The sequence below is a fragment of the Nelumbo nucifera genome, chromosome 8 (genome assembly GCF_055504915.1).
Source record: "Nelumbo nucifera cultivar China Antique chromosome 8, China Antique-T2T, whole genome shotgun sequence".
Classification (NCBI taxonomy): Eukaryota; Viridiplantae; Streptophyta; class Magnoliopsida; order Proteales; family Nelumbonaceae; genus Nelumbo; species Nelumbo nucifera.
This window is the reverse complement of record NC_142656.1, coordinates 33,320,236-33,337,364: the sequence shown is the minus strand read 5'-3', so window position 1 is coordinate 33,337,364 and position 17,129 is coordinate 33,320,236. Positions and strand designations below refer to the sequence as shown.

General features: G+C 37.4%; 1 protein-coding gene across 1 annotated transcript; it reads right to left on the bottom strand.

Annotated features, from left to right (window-relative positions):
- Positions 1–3,292: 3,292 nt before the first annotated feature.
- LOC104603215 (fasciclin-like arabinogalactan protein 14) lies at positions 3,293–4,342 on the bottom strand. Its single transcript, XM_010267193.3, has one exon. It carries the CDS (start codon positions 4,340–4,342, stop codon positions 3,455–3,457), a length of 888 nt encoding a protein of 295 aa, XP_010265495.3. The 3' UTR covers positions 3,293–3,454.
- Between the last annotated feature and the right edge of the window lie 12,787 nt (positions 4,343–17,129).

Below are 17,129 nucleotides of genomic sequence, written 5' to 3'. Positions count from 1 at the left end.
ATGAAGAAGTTCATTCAAGAATTAGGAGTAGTTCCATCCAATACATCACTCATTCCACTGTTGTGTGACAACACTGGAGCTATTGCTCAGGCTAAGGAGCCTTGAGCCCACTCGAAGTTAAAGCACATCGAGAGAAAGTACCATGTACTGCGGGAGATTGTTGGTAGAGGGGACATCCAAATTTAGAAGGTAGCATCAAGGAGAATGTGGAAAACCCATTGAAAAAGCCATTGACACAGAAAGTGTTTGAGAAACACGTGGATAGTATGAGACTCTGGTTTGTACCCAATTTGACCTAACGGCAAGTGGGAACTGTTAGACAATGTATGCCCTTAGCTCCAATCAGATTGATGTACATTTGACATTTATTGTAAATAAACAAAAGTACATAATGATTCATGTTATATCTAGTATGTTTCTGTGTAATTGCCCTTAAAATGGACACTTATGAGACTCGTGTTAGTTTAGAATGTTCTCAGCCGTTGGATAGACCTGGGGAGGTTTATCCTGCCAAGACTGACACTAATGTACTGCCAAGTCGGTTGGGGTGGCTTTTCTCAGCTGCCAGGGTTAGACCTGAAGCACATGTAGTGTGTGTTTGTTAGAAACACTAAACCAGACCAATTTCCAGTTGTGCCCTGGACCTTGGAAACTGATGGACAAAACTGGAAAATTACACTTAACTCTTAGACTCGATTATGGTACTACATTATGGTAGTACATAAGTCTTATCCACTTAAGAGTTTAGATCCAAATAAAGATTTGGATCAAAGAACTCCTCCTAATAGGATTAGGAGAGCTGATCTTGAAGGCTTATAAATAGAGGGGGCAAATTGCTTTATTTCTCACATTTCTACTCACAATTCTCTCCCTCTGTTCTTGCCACCCTACCCAATTCAATCTCCAATTTCTTGAACTGATCAAGATTGGATCTTGATTCTGATTTTTGCTAGAAAAATCAAATTTAATTCGTGCTCACCATCCCTTGCTTGACCCTTGCTGAAGAATTGCAGTTCTTGCTGAAGGACTGCACTATGGAACCTACTTCATCTCAAGCTACGCCATCTTCAGTGGAGGCGGGTTTTAGTACCCTCTTTAGGCGTGAACCCCTACTTTGGGAGCTATACGTGTGGATTCCGTATTAGGTATAGCCCTCCCTTTATTTTGGTTCCAAATCTAGTCTGGTTTGTTTCAAGAACGGTCCTTGAAAAATGCAATTTTTCTAAAACTGGGAATACGATTCTCAGAAGGGAGAAAAGAAATTTTTGAAATTTCACCCACCCACCCTGCATGGTTCGGCCATCCATATGATGGATCTCCCTTCCCTTCAAACCTCACCAGTTCGATAACATATATTCAGTGAGAATGAAATTATCAATAAACTAAGAGAGGCTGATTTCATATCTATAGACAACAAAGCAATGCATGCACAACACGAAAATAAGCTATTCAAAATTGTGAGGATGTCCAACATTTTGTAGGAATTAATTTGATGGCTCTAGACTGGATATTGACCTGAATTCGGTTGATGCTGCAAGTGATAACTCGACTAATTCTGTTTCTGTCGTTTGTTTTCAGATAGTGGCTAACTCTGGAAACAGGATGAGAGAAACGTAGAAAGGTTGGTTGGGATCGGAAGAACAGTTCGGTAAACTCAAATCATTGTTGCCAATAACCGCGTCGTGTTGGTGAAGAATAGGGGCTCCCACTACGTTTAAGGAATCAACACTAACGAAGAAGGCCGATGAGGAGTTCTAAAGTATAATGCGCCCTGGAAAATGATAGCTAACCGCCGGAATCCGACTAGTAACTATTGAGATCACCCCTAGCGCTACTCTGTTCTTCGTCTCAAGGTGGGAGACGATGAACAATATTTCTTTGTCCCTCTCTATTTATTTCATTAGGAAAATGGGAGAACGGTGGAAGGAGATATGGAAAGATGATCGATGGTGAAAGGATCAGAGGTGTGGGTTCTTGAAGAACTGCGACCGAGGCTCGATAGAGGAAGAGGAGAAGAAAGAAGCGGAAGAAGAGAGGGAGAAAAGAGATAGAAACAATGAGAAGAGAGTTCAACGGAGGAGAATTAAGAATGTCCGTCGTTGGTTCACCTTCGGATGGAGAAGACGATGAACAGTAGTCTTCTCTAAGAAGTCCCCCAACAGTGATCCCTTCCGATTAGGTTAAAATGAAACAATCATTTTCTTTTAAAGAATGCAAGTGGTTTTTTTGTAATTTTATAAAAAATGAGGGTAATTTTGTAATTTAGGAAAAGGTTGGTTAAACCGGGTCTAAGGGAGCTCAAACCAAGATTCGGGATGGATGTCTGAGATTTTGGGGCCAAAGATGGAGGTTTGAGATAGGTTTGACTGCGGAGTGAGGTTGTGCAAGTGCGGGCCAATGAAATTGGTCGAAATAGAATCTTTTCAGATGAATGGGTAAATGATGGTCGTTTTGACTGATATTTGATAGGGCGGGGTTCTTGGGTAGTTTGAGGTGATTGTTGGGGTCAGATTGGCCCAACTGGGCCCGGATTGGGCAGATCTGGAAAGTGTTCGATTCGATTAATCTAAGGTCTCAAAATGGAATCTGTGTGATCGAAGGACAAACAAGGTCTATTTCTGATGAAATTTCAAAGGGTAGGATTTTTGGGTAGTCTGACGTGATTGGTAAGGATAGGTTGAACCAAATGGGCCTAGATGGGCAGATTTGTAATCTGGTCAATCTAGGACCTTGAAATGGAATTTTGGTGCTATTGAAGGGAAAACAGAGGTATTTTGGATTGAGATTTCACAGGTTGGTATTTTGGGACGTCTTGGGTCTGATGGTTGATTTCACAGAACTCCCTTGTAACCCCTCGAATGTATTTCCATTGCTGATCTGTTCGTGTTTGATTGGGTAGGTTGCATATGTACAGAAAAGATCTACATCTACAGAACCTCCACATTCGGCCAGTGGGAGAGAGAGAAATTAACATACTGTTTTTTTTTTTCAAATCTTAAATTGGTTTTTTCATTAATGTAAAAGATACAGAAGAACCAAAGTTTTGCTCAAGAAAAGTTAGAGTGGGACTGTGGGTCTGGGGGAGTACAGACGATACCAATTACTTTCACAGGTGAGGTGACATTTTGATTTAGATCGTTTTGTTCACGCAAAGCCTTGATCCGATTCCTTCAAGAAATTACGGATTCCATCTGATTATTTAATTTCCGGTTGATTATTGGTCCAGTATTCCACATTAATGGCAAAGTCAAGAAGATGCGAGTTAATGAACAATAAGAATAAATGCCAAATATGAATAAATAAATTGGTTCAACTTTCAAGCTTTCATTTGAATATTTAGGGGAAACAGAGTACATGAAAGTTGCACCATACTTAGATAGTTACTGCATTTTATTTTCTCGTCATCTCTTTTCCTCTTTTCTTTTACAAATCCTCCATTTTAGAATTTAACCCATTAGAATTCAGCCCAGGATGAGAAAAATCCCATTGCAAGGGCAAAGAATGCAGAAAATGCAACGCGAGTAGCAGAAGAAGCTGAAGGGCCTTCAGGGCCTGGTGCATCAGCGTCCCCTGTGGAATCACCAGCTGGTCCATCTGCAACGGGTGAAGGAGGAGAACTCGCCGGAGTGTCCGCATCACGAGATGGACCTTCAACAGGTGCTTTAGCATCGGATGGGGAGTCTGATGCTGGTGCGGGAGCCTTGGCGGGGCTTAGAGATTTTCTCGGTGCATTTGCGCGTGGGGGTGGCGGAGTGGGCGTGAACTTAATGTCTTCAATGCCCGTAGGGTAGATGACACTGCTGACTTGCAGAACTGAAAGGTTGTAGGGCTGAGCTGCAACCTTCTTGATGAGCTGTGCATCCAGGCTTGAACCTTTGACGGCAGACCCGAACCTCACCTCTCCTGAAGCAAAACGTGTGACATTCAAGAACCCTTGCTTGTTAACAGCTACGCCTGTGGACTGGAATAAGGTGGTGAGAATGGTCGACTTGTTTGATAGCTTCTTGATCTTATCAATGTCGTAGTAGTCGAGTATGACATGCAAGCTCAGGACCTTCTTGATCAGGTCAGGGGACTTTCCCGAAAGAGACGATACGGCGCCATTATCGACAGCGAGGACGGTAATGGTTTGTCGCCGGTTGATCGAATCGGCCAATTTGGTTTGAGTCAGATAGTCATTGAAGTTGCTGAAATCAGAGTACTGACTCAGAAGCCTGGTGATGTTAAACGCTTCCGTGGAAGCGAAAGCGAGGAAAAGAGAGAGGACGAGGATGGCAGCAGTGGCCATGGAGGATTTGGGATTCATCTTTGCAAATGAGTCATCGGTAAACGGGGACCTCATTGGCTTATATACGGATAATTAGGTCTAAATCTGGCTTCTCTCTAAACTGAATGTCCCATTTGGTGGGGTGGAGACGAGCCAAATTTGGCGGGGCTGTTGCTTTGTCAAAAACAGTTGGAAGTTCCTCTAAATTTGGAGGGACGGTTGCCAGTGCCAAGTATATTTGTTGTTTCTCTTATATTTGGGGTTACACCCGTCCGGATTTTTTCGTTAATTATGACCAAACCATCACTGAACGCTATTTTTATTTTGACAAGTAAAAGATAAACACAATGTTAATATAAATTATGGGAAAATGCAGCGGGAAAGAAAGCAACAAAAACTCCTTCAAACCATGGCCAACAATTGGACAGACGCATAAGCCTAGTGCGCAAGGAGCATTCGGTTTAACCGAATTTATAAAATATAAAACCGAATCGAAACTAAATTACTAAAAAGTTGAAAATATTGAAGCCAAATTTTTTGTTCCGGCTTTCGTTGTTTTTCGTTAAAATCGAATTTTGTTAATATTATACAAATGCATATTATATTATAATAATATATTTATATATATTATAATATATGTATATGTTAATGTTTTTATATTTTAATATTTTATATACATATTATAATATGTGTTACATATTAATAATATATATTATGTTATTTATATAATAAATTTTGGTTAATTTGGTTTTTTCGGTTAACCGAATTTCCAATCCTGAAAACCGAAATCGAGATGTTCTAAATCCAAATTAACCGAACCAAACAAACCGAAACCGAAAATTTTGGTTCAGTTTTTCGGTTTTAACCGAACAATGCTCAGCCCTAGCAAGTATCCATCTAAATGAAAATAAAAAAGGATAAATTGCTCAAATCTCCTTAAAGTTTTTGATCATTGCTGAAAATTCCCTTAAGTTTGATAATTGCAATCACCTTCTCTAAACTTTCTTTCTAAAACAGTTGCAAATTGACCCACTCCCTTAGAATCCTCCTCTAACAAGAGGCATGAAAATGCCCAAAATGCCCATAGTTAATTTTGACCAAAATGTTTATTTTCCAAATTTTCTTTTCATATCAATCTCTAACTCAAACCCTTCTCTTTTTCTAAATTGTTTTATTTTTCAAATTATCCCTTCATATCAAACACTCAAGGTAAAGTTCTAACTGTAAAATTTCTTTTTTTGATGATCATAACGTATTGTTTTTTTTTTAGTAGAAACCAGCCTCAATAGTAACTGTATGGGTATTTAATTTGGGCACTTTCATCCCTCTTATTAAAGAATTCTAACAAAGGGGGTCTACTTGCAACTGTGTTAGAAAGCTTAGAAGAGGTGATTGCAATTACCGAGCTTCATGGGAGGTTTCAGCAACGGTCAAAAACTTTAAGGGATGTTTTAGAAACTTACCTAAGAAAAGAAAAGGATGATCCTTTGTGTCAATAGAAAGGCTCTCACAAAACTTGGAAGGGTAGTGTAGCTTTTTCCTATTTTCAACTTATACCCTCCCATATTAAGGGTTATGATTTTTTATCTTGCTATATATATATATATATATATATATATATATGAAGACCCTAATGTCAATTTCATTCCACAAATAAGTTGAGTTACAAATCAATAAAGAACCTATGCCTCAACAAAGAGGAAGTGACATCACAAACATAGTGTACATGGGTGTGGATCGACACTCATAAGAATATGTGCTTGAAGGATAGTGAAAATGATAAACCTCGAAAGGGTGGTCACCTGAGATCCTAAGGAAAAGGGGATCTCATATTTGAGATGAGAGACAGAGAGATCTAGAGAGTATGTGTGTATAGGGGGGAGTGGAGTCTTTGGATACTAGAAGAATTGTAACCACTTGGGGACTCACGAGGGAAGAATTAGGAATGACAATGGAGTGGGTTTGCGGCAGGGATCATATTCTCCATCCCCGACCCTGATTTTGAAATAAATCCCCATCCCCGGCCCTGATCCCTGCTATGAGCTCTGAGAAGCGCATGGCCAGCTCAAAGAAGACGAAGTTGCCGCCCATTTTTCAAAGGAAATGGGCCCTCATTTCAGCTTCGAAATTTTGATTTTATTTCCTCAATAGTGACTCCATTCTCCAAGGGCAAGGCACTTAACTGGGGGGATTCCAAATTTGATAGTATTAGGGAGAGGGAAAAGTGTTAGGCACCCCTTTCTCCAAGTTGTAAATGAGAGCTTGATATGGGAGTTGTTTAGGCTCAATTTGTAGCGAAAAACTAATAAATTAGTAGCTAGGAATCCTTGAAATTTGGTGAAAATGCTATCATTTTCACCCAAATAGATTTGATGTGATGTTATTGGGCCTTAAGTATTGTTTTCACTTAGACCTTTGCATCTCTACCTCTTTATCTCAACTTAGAAGAAGAGGGAATGCAAGTTTCCCAAATTTTTGGGACTTCAAGCAACCCAAAAACAAAATAAACTTTCCTCTCATATATAACCTTGTCAATGAAATTTCAGCAGTTGAATTGGACAAAAAGAGTGCTTGAACGATCTCAAGAGAGGTTTGAAAAATGTCAAGGGCTTGAAGGTTTCATGCAAATCTTAGATGTAAAACATAGTGGGTAGTTTTGAAGTTTAAGGTTCAAATGCTTGGTGGTTTTTCACGAATGGGGCACTCATAGGGGTTGGGAATCCTTATTGGCTCTCTCCTCTTTTTGTCTCTTCTCACCCCATTCTCTTAGAGATGGAGTTAGTCTTTATTTATAGACAAAAGAAGGGAAACCATTCTAAAATTCGCCCAATCACAAAGCATGTGCTTAAAGGGAGTTTTTTGTGAAAAAAGGATAAAGATTTCAAAGAAAATTTTTTTCGGTCAAGTATTCTTTCTTAGTGAAATGATCCTCCTCGATTTGGGGTTGATTTTCATGGGTTTTGTGCATTCCATGAAGTTTGGGGTGTGTCTACCATTGCAGTTTCATATTTAGGGCTACCAGTGGCATAAAACATAAATTTAACTTACTAATGAATGTTATTTTTTCTTTTTTTTAGCTTTTGGTATATGTATCTTTGGGTATTTAGGCATTTTAAATCTATTAGGCTCAATTTTATTGGTCTAGATGTTTTAACAGTTCAACTAAGGGGCTGGCATCATCCCCCACCCTCTTGAGGTCTCAGGTTAGGATAGCTGATGTGGCAAATTAATATATTGCATTAAAATGAAATTTTTCTAGGTTAGCGTTCAAATGGGTGAATTAGACTGTGAAAATTGATGTATAAGGGTGTTTTAGGTCTCTAAACAAGGTGTCATGCTCTTATTGGTCAAATAAAACTTGGATGATGGAGATCCACTATTGGTATGCTCTAATCAATGAGATTTGTTGAAATAGAACCTTGGCTTGATAGAGGGGCAAACAAACAGATTTTGGAATGAAATTTGGTGGAAAGGCATTTTTAACATCCTAAATCTGATGGAAGAGATGAATTTGTGATCATAAATGTGGATTAAATGATTTAGTTCAGATCAAGGTCTTAGCTTATGGTTTATCAATTAACGAGAATGCCTAAAATGATATTTTTCTTGTTTGACGGTTAAACGAAGGAATTAAGTCATGAAATTTGACATACAAGGGATTTTGGAAAATCCTAATATGATAATGGGTTATGATTGATTAAATAAAGCTTGGATGATGATTGATAAGCTCTAAGCAATAAAATTTGTTGAAAGATAATCTTGACTTGATGATGTGTCAAACAAGGGAACTTTGAGTTGAAATTTTGTGTAGGGGTGGATTGAGGTGAGGAAATAGGTTTAGGGTTTGTATTTTAGAAAGAATTTATCGATCTTGATTGACTAGCTCTATTAATTTAGGGTCATTGAAATAGAATCTTGGTATTTTCAAGGTTGATCATCGTAAATTTGAGGTGAATTTGGTAGTTGATCGTATCTTAACGACCTTGAGGCAATGAAGGTGTTGGATTTGGTTTTAAGGAGTAATGGTTTGAGCATTGTGTAGATCGAGACCATTAGAAAAGAAGCTGGTGTGGTGAACAATGAATCTTTCAATTTTGGTCATAAAATTTAACGTATAACTATATTATAGTTTCCTAAGCCTTTGTGATGTTAAATGTTGATATCAATGTCCTCGTTAATTGAGTGTTTGGTTTATTAGTTAAGTGATTGATGTATAGATTATACCAATAGAGACAAGTTCCTCATGGGGACAGATTCCTAAAAGTTTTTAATTAGTAATATATTTTGAAAAGTTTATTTACTTAAAATAAAGAAAAAAAATTCAAATATAAAATTTTAAGGACTTCATTCCCCATCCCCAACTTAATTAGGTTGGGCACCTGATTAGGATGGGCAAAATTGTCATCCTAAAGGAGAATAAGGATTCGACTATACCTCTTCTCCTTAATGGATCCCTATTTATAGTTTTCTTCCTAATGACCTTTTTCCTTCCATGAAGTTCTTTCTAAGCTCCTTTCTAAAAGATTGGCTCAATCTATGACATTTGGACTAATTAGGGAGTTACCACGTTTCCTTACTTTCTCACCCTTTCCCATCGCATATGCGGGATGGCATGGGTTACAACACCGGTACCCAAGTATTTGATGTTTGCATGTTCTAATTGTCTACAATCTCTCTTAATGTTGGCCTTGGGATTTGTGATATGGACACATTAAGTGCTTTGCAAATAGTTAAGTATGCGATTGTGATGTGGTACATGAGTCATATCCCACTTTGGATTGTTATTCGTTATTGCTTAAGATTCTAACTCTACATTGCACTCCTTATGATGTGTGATTAGTGGTTACGAATCACATGTTCTTACATTAGGTCATACTTACTAATAGAATATTGTAGTTGATGTTTTCTTGAATAGAGTTTGTTATTTTGGACTACTCTCTTAACCCTTGCTTACTGAGAGAATTTTTTAATTAGTAAGCATATACTTTGAATTGGGATTAGTGTTATTAATTTGGAATTCTCCCTCTATGGTAGCCCCTCATTACAATAGGTAGGAAAAAGACTAAAAAAATGTTGTGGAGTTAATAAATTTGTGATAAAATCTTAGTTTCATAGGTTTCTATGTGATGGGAATGATGCATGAAAGATCAACCCCGAAATTATTAAAGAATATTTGAAAGATTAACCCACAAAATTTTGATGAAAGTTTATTATAGATTAGCCACCAAAATTTTGTAGAATTTTCTGAATAATTATCCCCAAATTACTAAAGCTTTTTCAAAATATCCCCAAAATTTTGAATAAATAGTTTGAAAGATTAGGTCACAAAATTATAAGGAAATTTCATGAAATATCAACTCCTAAACTATTGAAGATTTTTTAAAAGATTAGCCCCAAACTATAAAGAAATTTTGTGAAATATTAGCAACCAAAATTCTATAGAAATTTCATTAAAGATCAACTCCCATATCGCTATATGTAAAATTCCTAGCAATTAGAAAAGGTATAATTCATTTTTTTTGGTACCCTAATGTTGAAATCACATAACATGAAAATAAATCTCTCTTTAATTGTTTAGGCCTGTTGGAGAATGCAAGATCAAATCTTTGGATATGTAATGAGTATAGTGCTTGATCTTTGATGTCCACAACTGTAAAGATTGAAGTGGTAACTCAAATCCGATCTTTACTGCTCCTAAGAAAGTCAACACCAGCTCAAAGATGGCACAACACGAGGGTTTGCACTTCCAAACAATCTCTCAACAATAATGATGTACTGTGTACCACGATTTGGGTGGCTTTTATCACTCAAACAGTTCTAGAACAAAGCTATAACAAATACACAATAGGTCTGGTCAAATGGGGTTTTAGAACCTTAGGTAAGTCTCTTACAATGGATGGTTAAATTCAACTATGTAGAGAGAAAGAAAGCCTAGTTTGATTGTTGTTGGATGCTTGACTGGAGCACACCAATCTCTTTATAACATGCCAAAATCCTAAGAAATCAAATTTTAGCCCAAATGCCCATAAATTTACCGTTAAATCTACATGATTCTGTTTTAATAATCTTGATTATGCCACATCACCATACTCAATCCCCGATCAAAGTTCATCACAAGAAAAAAAAAATCCTTAAAAAACAAATCACACAAAATTTCAGCCCTAAATTCCTTGATTTAACCTATCAACAATCAAAGATTCCATTTCAACGTTCCTAACACTACGATGCTACTCGAGCCTAAAACCTGTGATCTATACGTATCTGACACAATCAAACCATCCCAACATCCTCATAATCTCAATCCACACCTACTCAGCAAATTTCATCTCAAAATTCCCTCATTTGACCCATCATCAAATCTTATATCTGTTTTGACGAATCTTATTGATCAAAAGCTTACCTGGCATAAATCTCCATCATCCAAGCCTTATTTGGACAATCGGATCCCACCAACATGTTCAAAAATCCAAAAAACCCCAACACGTCAAATTTCACATCTTAATTTTCTCGTTTGACCATTAAATTAAGAAGACGTCATTTCAATGTCCTAGAATGAATCACCACATCAAATGTCCAACTTAGGATTTCAGGAGAGTGGGGATTGATGTCGGATCCTTACTTTACCCCATTAAAACACTTGGACCAATGAATTTGAGCCTACTAGGATTAAAAAGCTCAAAATACCAAACATACCCCCACTTGAAACTAAGAAATGACAAAATCATATTCAAAAGTTCATCAAATTTATGTTTTTTGCCAATGTCAGCCCCAAATACGGGGCTGCAACATCTGGCACGCCCCAAACTCTCATTGGATGCACAAAATCCATAAAAAAAACCTTCCAAACTCAAGAAAATCTGTTGCTCAAAGAAGGAAGGGTCAATTGAAGGCCCTTTCATCTAAAAAACCTTACCTATTTCGGTGAAAGAGTTCTAGTGAACTCCAGACATTGTAGACAGACAAATTGTAGACCCATTTCTCTCTCTTTTCCTCTATAAATAAATGCCCAAATCGAGCCTGAAAAGGGGAGAGGAGCAGTTTCCCAACTTCTATAATACTCTCATTCTACCTAAAATCTCAAAATCCCTGAAGCCAAGCTCAAGCCTCAGATTTGTTTCCCCTGTTTTCCAAACTTAACACTAGAAACGTTCAGCCCAGCTTCGTACCTTGCTCAAGCTTCGCTTTAAGTCTTTTTACCTTCAAGAAAGTTTGTTTCAAGGTCGCACAATAGAGGTAAGTCTCTCATTCCACTATCTCACTGCTTTTAGTTTAGTTTCAGATTGCTTAAAGTCCTAAAACCATGGGAGACTTTCATTCCCAACTTCCTCCAAGTTAAGAAAAAGAGGTAGAGAGGCAAGGGTCTTAGGGAAACCAATACCTAAGACCCGATGACATCACCTCAAATCATTTCTAGGCGAAGTTGGGAACATTTACATCGGATTTCAGAAGCTTTGAGCAATCCTGTTAATTCGTGTTGCACAAGAATTTGAGCCTAAATTACCCCCATAATGGGCTGCTATACCAGCTTGGAGAGAGGGTGCCTAACACCTTCCCTCTCCCAACCTTTGGGGCTCAAAACCTTTTGGTTTAGTGCCTTCCCCACGAGGAATAGAGTCACTATCAAAGAGCTAAAGTTGAACTTTCGGCCAATTTCCTCTAAAAAATGGGTGGCAGCTCCATCTCTTTGATTCAGCCATGAGCTTTCCGGAGCTCACAACTGGTGACTCCACTAAGTGTTTTAAGGCCTTTATAGGGAGATGTTTGGGCTCAAGTTCACACTCAGTTGTTGTGCGTTGTAAGGCTTAAAGACTAAAAGTTGTTGGGTTACAATTCAGAATCGCACCTCAAGAAGGTTGGGCATGATAGACCTTCCCAGTGCAATCACCCGAAACCATTCCTATGCCAAAACCGCAGTTGAAACTACATCCAAATCCATTCCCATGCCAAAATCGCACCTGAAACTTAACCTAGAACTGTACCTTTGTCGAAATCACAACATAGTTCAGTCCCATAACAATCCAGAAACCCAAAATCGCAACTCAATTTAGTCCCATTGCAACCTAGAAGCCCAAAATCGCAACTCAGTTCAGTCTCATCGTAATCAAAAAGCCCAAAATCACAACTCATATCAGTTCCATCACAACCTAGAAGCCCAAAATCACAACTCAATTCAGTACCATTGGAACCCAGAAGCCCCAAATTGCAACTCAGTTCAGTCCCATTATAGAAAAGAGCTACAAAATTGCACTTGAGTTTAGTCCCATCACAGACCACAACATCAAAATTGCTTCCCCTTCAGAGCTTCATCACACCTCAAAATATATTCATCACACCTTCCTTCTTGATCATCACACTTCAGAATCTATTCGTTGCACCTTCGTTCATGCTCATCGCCTAGAACTTGTTCATCGCACCTTACTTCTTGCTCATTGCACCTTAGAACCTACCCATCGCATCTTATTTCAATCTTATCTCACTTAAATCACACCCATATACCTTTCCAATGCCCTGTTTTCGCATCAAACCCTCCATCACATGCATCCTGGGTCTTTATCATGAGTATTTTTTCCTTTTTTTTGTTTTTTTAGAGTTTTTTTGACTCCCCCCTCTTCTCCTGTGGTGTCCTCTTAAGAGGAAACTTTTTTTTAACTTCTCTATTTCTATTGACTTTGCTTAGCCTTATCTGTGAATAGTTGCAAGTTATAGTTGTTTGCCTTATGTTCTTTCCATCTTTAGTTTCTTATTTTGCTTCCTTTGGCAAGTATCAAAATAACTTATCTTCTCTTAGATCCCCAAATGTGGCCACCTAGAAACTTATAGGAATGTTTGCAAACTTAAACATGTGGCTACATTCTTCCTTTGTTCTTTGTTTCTTTTATATTCATTTCTCTTGCATACTTCACAAACACTCTCATGTAAATAGAATTAAATTTCATTTCACCTATTAGAGGAAGAATAGTAGGTGTGTGCCCCTAAATTTTTGTTGTTGAAAGCTCCACCAAAAACCTTCAAACTAGCCACCAACTAGAGAAGCCCATTTGTCTATAGGTGGAGGTTTGAAGGCTAATAACTTTGTTGGAACCTCAGAGTCTAGAACTCCCCTAACAACTTCATACATTGCACCTACATTACCCATATATAGGATAGAAGAATCTCACCATAATTAGGAGTAGGAAACTAAGACTGTTGCACCATGCAGTTTCCATCCTTAGAAGTAAGATCAAAATAAACCTTAAATCTCTTAAGAGAAAAAACCTATTCTAAAAACATCAAAGTACCTTTTAAGCTATCAATGTTACACCTAAGATTAAAGTTTAGTGATAGTAAAAATAATGAAAAAAATCAAATATGAAATCAAGATCAAAATCCAGTAAATTCTCCAAATCTAAAGCTCCCATTTGAAAGACTTAAAGAAGCCTATCTTGCCACTCAAAGTTGTTGTTCTCAAGGCTAAGTAAATGCATGCCCTTATGAGATTAGTTCTTGGGAAGTAGCATAAAAAGGTCAATTTTGACCTTTTATGTGCTTCATCTTGTGCCCATCTCAAGGCTAAGTAGATGCATGCCCTTATGATATCAACTCTTGAGAAGTAGCATCAAAAGGCCAATTTTGACATCTTTTATGCTTCATCCTATGCCCATCTTAAGGCTAAGTAAATGCATAACTCTAAGAGTTCAATTATTGAGAAGCTTATCTTGGTGGGCAATAGAGCATTCCAAACTAACTTGTACCAATCCACCGTAGGATGAGCATCCCTATAGAAGGACCAAGTTGTTTTAACAAAGAACTCTCTTTTCATTTCAGGAAGCCAAACTATCTTCTCTTGGCTGTTAGAGAGCTTCACACCTGACCTCTGAATCTGTCGGAGGGCCTCATCCTCAAAAAGCCCCCTAACCTGATCCAGACTCCAAATTCCTGCCTCATCAACAACATCACAAACTCTCAACTACAAATTAAGACCATCTAGCTGAATGACTTTCTCAATTAAAGAACCATACATGGTCCAATTATCCAACCAGAAGCTGATTTCGCCCCTTTCCACTAACCACCTCGAGAGAAGGACTAAATCACCTCTTAGTTCCATGTTCACCTTCCAAGTACGAGAAGTATAGCACAGAGGGATGGTTGTATAGAAATGACCACCCTTCAGCATCTTCAGCAATTTGGTCTGTAAATAATTTTTATTTTTTATTTTTAATCAAATTGTATAAGATATCGATTTGCAGATATCGATTCTGCAATCTGCGATTAACTATTCTTTGCAGGTTTGCAGGATATCCAAGAAAATCACAGTGTAGCCTCTGATTTTAGTTTCTTGATTATCTTGAATTAATTTATTTTCATATCATTATTCTTGAATTAAATCTTGAACTGGACACCAAAACTTGGGCCAATTTACACCAGATTTGGTCCAAACTGGTTGGACTGAATTGTTCGTTCGATGAGGTTGACTTTTCTAACCCTAATTCGATTTATGCCAAAGAGTTGATAGCCCACTTCATTCTTTAATTCGGCCCACCTCTATGAAACCTAATTTTAATATGATAATGACTGAATCAGCCCTAAATTAGCTACATGGGCCGAACTGCTTTTTGCAATACAGCCCATGTACCTAGATAATGTTATATAATAACATTATGGGCTCTGTTGGGCTGATACTGATTTAATCTAATTAATTAAGGTTTTTAATATTCTAATTGATTGGATCAATTTATTTCATGCATGTGATGTATAGATGTGTGATGTGCTACGTACATGGACCATAAGTACTTGGCCCATGATTATTTCGATAATGGCTCTTACGCACACCATGGCTGAATGCACATCATTTCCATGGTGTCCATAACATCATTGGATGATCTCCCCATTTGGTGGGCCCCACATCAGCTTCTTCCCCAAGGGGAACTGATGAGACTAAAATGTACCCTACTTTTATCCCCTAATATTTACTCTTTTACATCAATTTAGCACTTAAATGGACTCATTACTCTTGTATTTCGATTCAGGGCAAGAAAGAAGGCAATTGGAAGAAAACAGGGCAATTCGAATGATTTTGCACAGTTTCGGCAACAGTCAGTAATATGGGCATAACTCTCAATTCCGGACTCCGAATTGGACAATTCAAGAGGCATTAGAAAGATGAAAGGAAACCGATTCGGTCCGCATCGAATACGAAACCGAGACCGAAACCTCTTCCATCTAAGTCTTACCTGGACTGGTTGGACGGTGCCTCGGGTTTTGGAGTCACTATCAAACAAAAATGATTTTGAAAATAACTCTTGGAGGTCCCATCACCTCTATTTCACTTGAATGATGGATGGCGATTCCAAATCAATCCAAGCTAGCCATTTTCCGATTCTCACATGTGCCTAACACCTTACCTCTCTCATTCGAGTCTTGTCTAAACTAGTTCAACCCAAGTGAGCCATTTTCCGATGCTCACAAATTGGCAACCATACTAGAGAGTTCTTAGACCATGGGTGAAACCCACACGAGGGTTGTTTGTTTTGGATTTTTCTTTTTGTATATAAACATTCTTTTATTTTATTTTATATTTTAAACCCCAAACTTTACTTCAGATGGAGGGGCCCACCTTAAATTTTATTAATAAAGATCACTATAATAGTAATTAGTAGGGAGCACGTAGCCCACCTTGCCCCAAGCCCAAATACAAAGGCACTCATCACTCCAACCTATGAATTTTACATCAAAAAAAGTAACCAAGATGTATCTTAGGTAAATATAATAAATCATCAAAAATGAATGCTCTAATCGGACATGGTAGAGAGACAATAGAGTCAAATGCAGTTTACATTTTCCATTGAAGTAAATGAGATGCTAAAGCATCAACAACTGCATTCCCTTCCTTGGAGTGTGTAAGTACTATATGCTCATGGAATCCGAATTAATACTCCATAATCTCATCGAACCATGCTAAAATTTTCCAAGGTGCTTGGGCCTAATCATTGAGAATGTTAATCATATCATAGAATCACTTTCTACAAGCAATGAAGAGAATCCTAGAGCTGCAACAAATTTTAATGCATCCAACCAATGAATGAACCTAACCTTCTGTGAATGTACTTAGAGAATAGAGAGGATGATTATTTGTTGCTTTTCTTCAATGAAGCTTCATTTGTTGGTGAACTCCATTTAATCTCTTCTATCCATATAAGCATGCTTTTATGTTATCTCTTTGTTTTATTATACTAATCACTTATTTCATGATACTTATTGGATAATTATTTGTTGCTTTTCTTTTTCATTGTCTATCTTCTTACACACATTATCTGTCGCTAAAATTAGAATCCCATTGTCCTATAAGAGAAGACTATAAGCTTAAGTCATAGGATCAATGTACCTGTTGGCCAAGCTGAAAGATTTTAACTAGCCACCAATTTGAGAAGCCCATTTGTCCGATGGATGAAGGTTTAAAGGTTGGCAACCTTGTTAGAGCTATTGAGTCTATATGTCAAAGCATCCCCTCATGCATTACACTCTACATGCTAGCCTAGTCACCTAGGGTGTCAGTTACCTTAGCTTTGCTTTCTTGTGCATTCTCTATAGGGTCATCTTTACAATAAAGAAATAAAATAAAAAACAGAAAAAGGGTAAGAAAATAAAAAATAAAAAAATCAAATTCAAAAAAAGAGGAACAAGCGAAAAAAGAAAAATGATAAAAATAATAAAAAATAAATAAAATATATAAAAGTATAAAAAGTAGGTGAAAAAAGAAGGAAAATCAAATATAAAAAGGAGAAACGTGAGAAGATAATAATGAAAATAGGAAGCACTTATAGTTATAATAATGGATAAATGAAATCAAGTAAAAAAGAAATAAAAAAGGACAAGAGAAATTTTT

Coding starts and splice junctions, on each gene's coding strand:
- LOC104603215 (XM_010267193.3), bottom strand. CDS start 4,342: ATGAGGTCCCCGTTTACCGATGACTCATTTGCAAAGATGAATCCCAAA.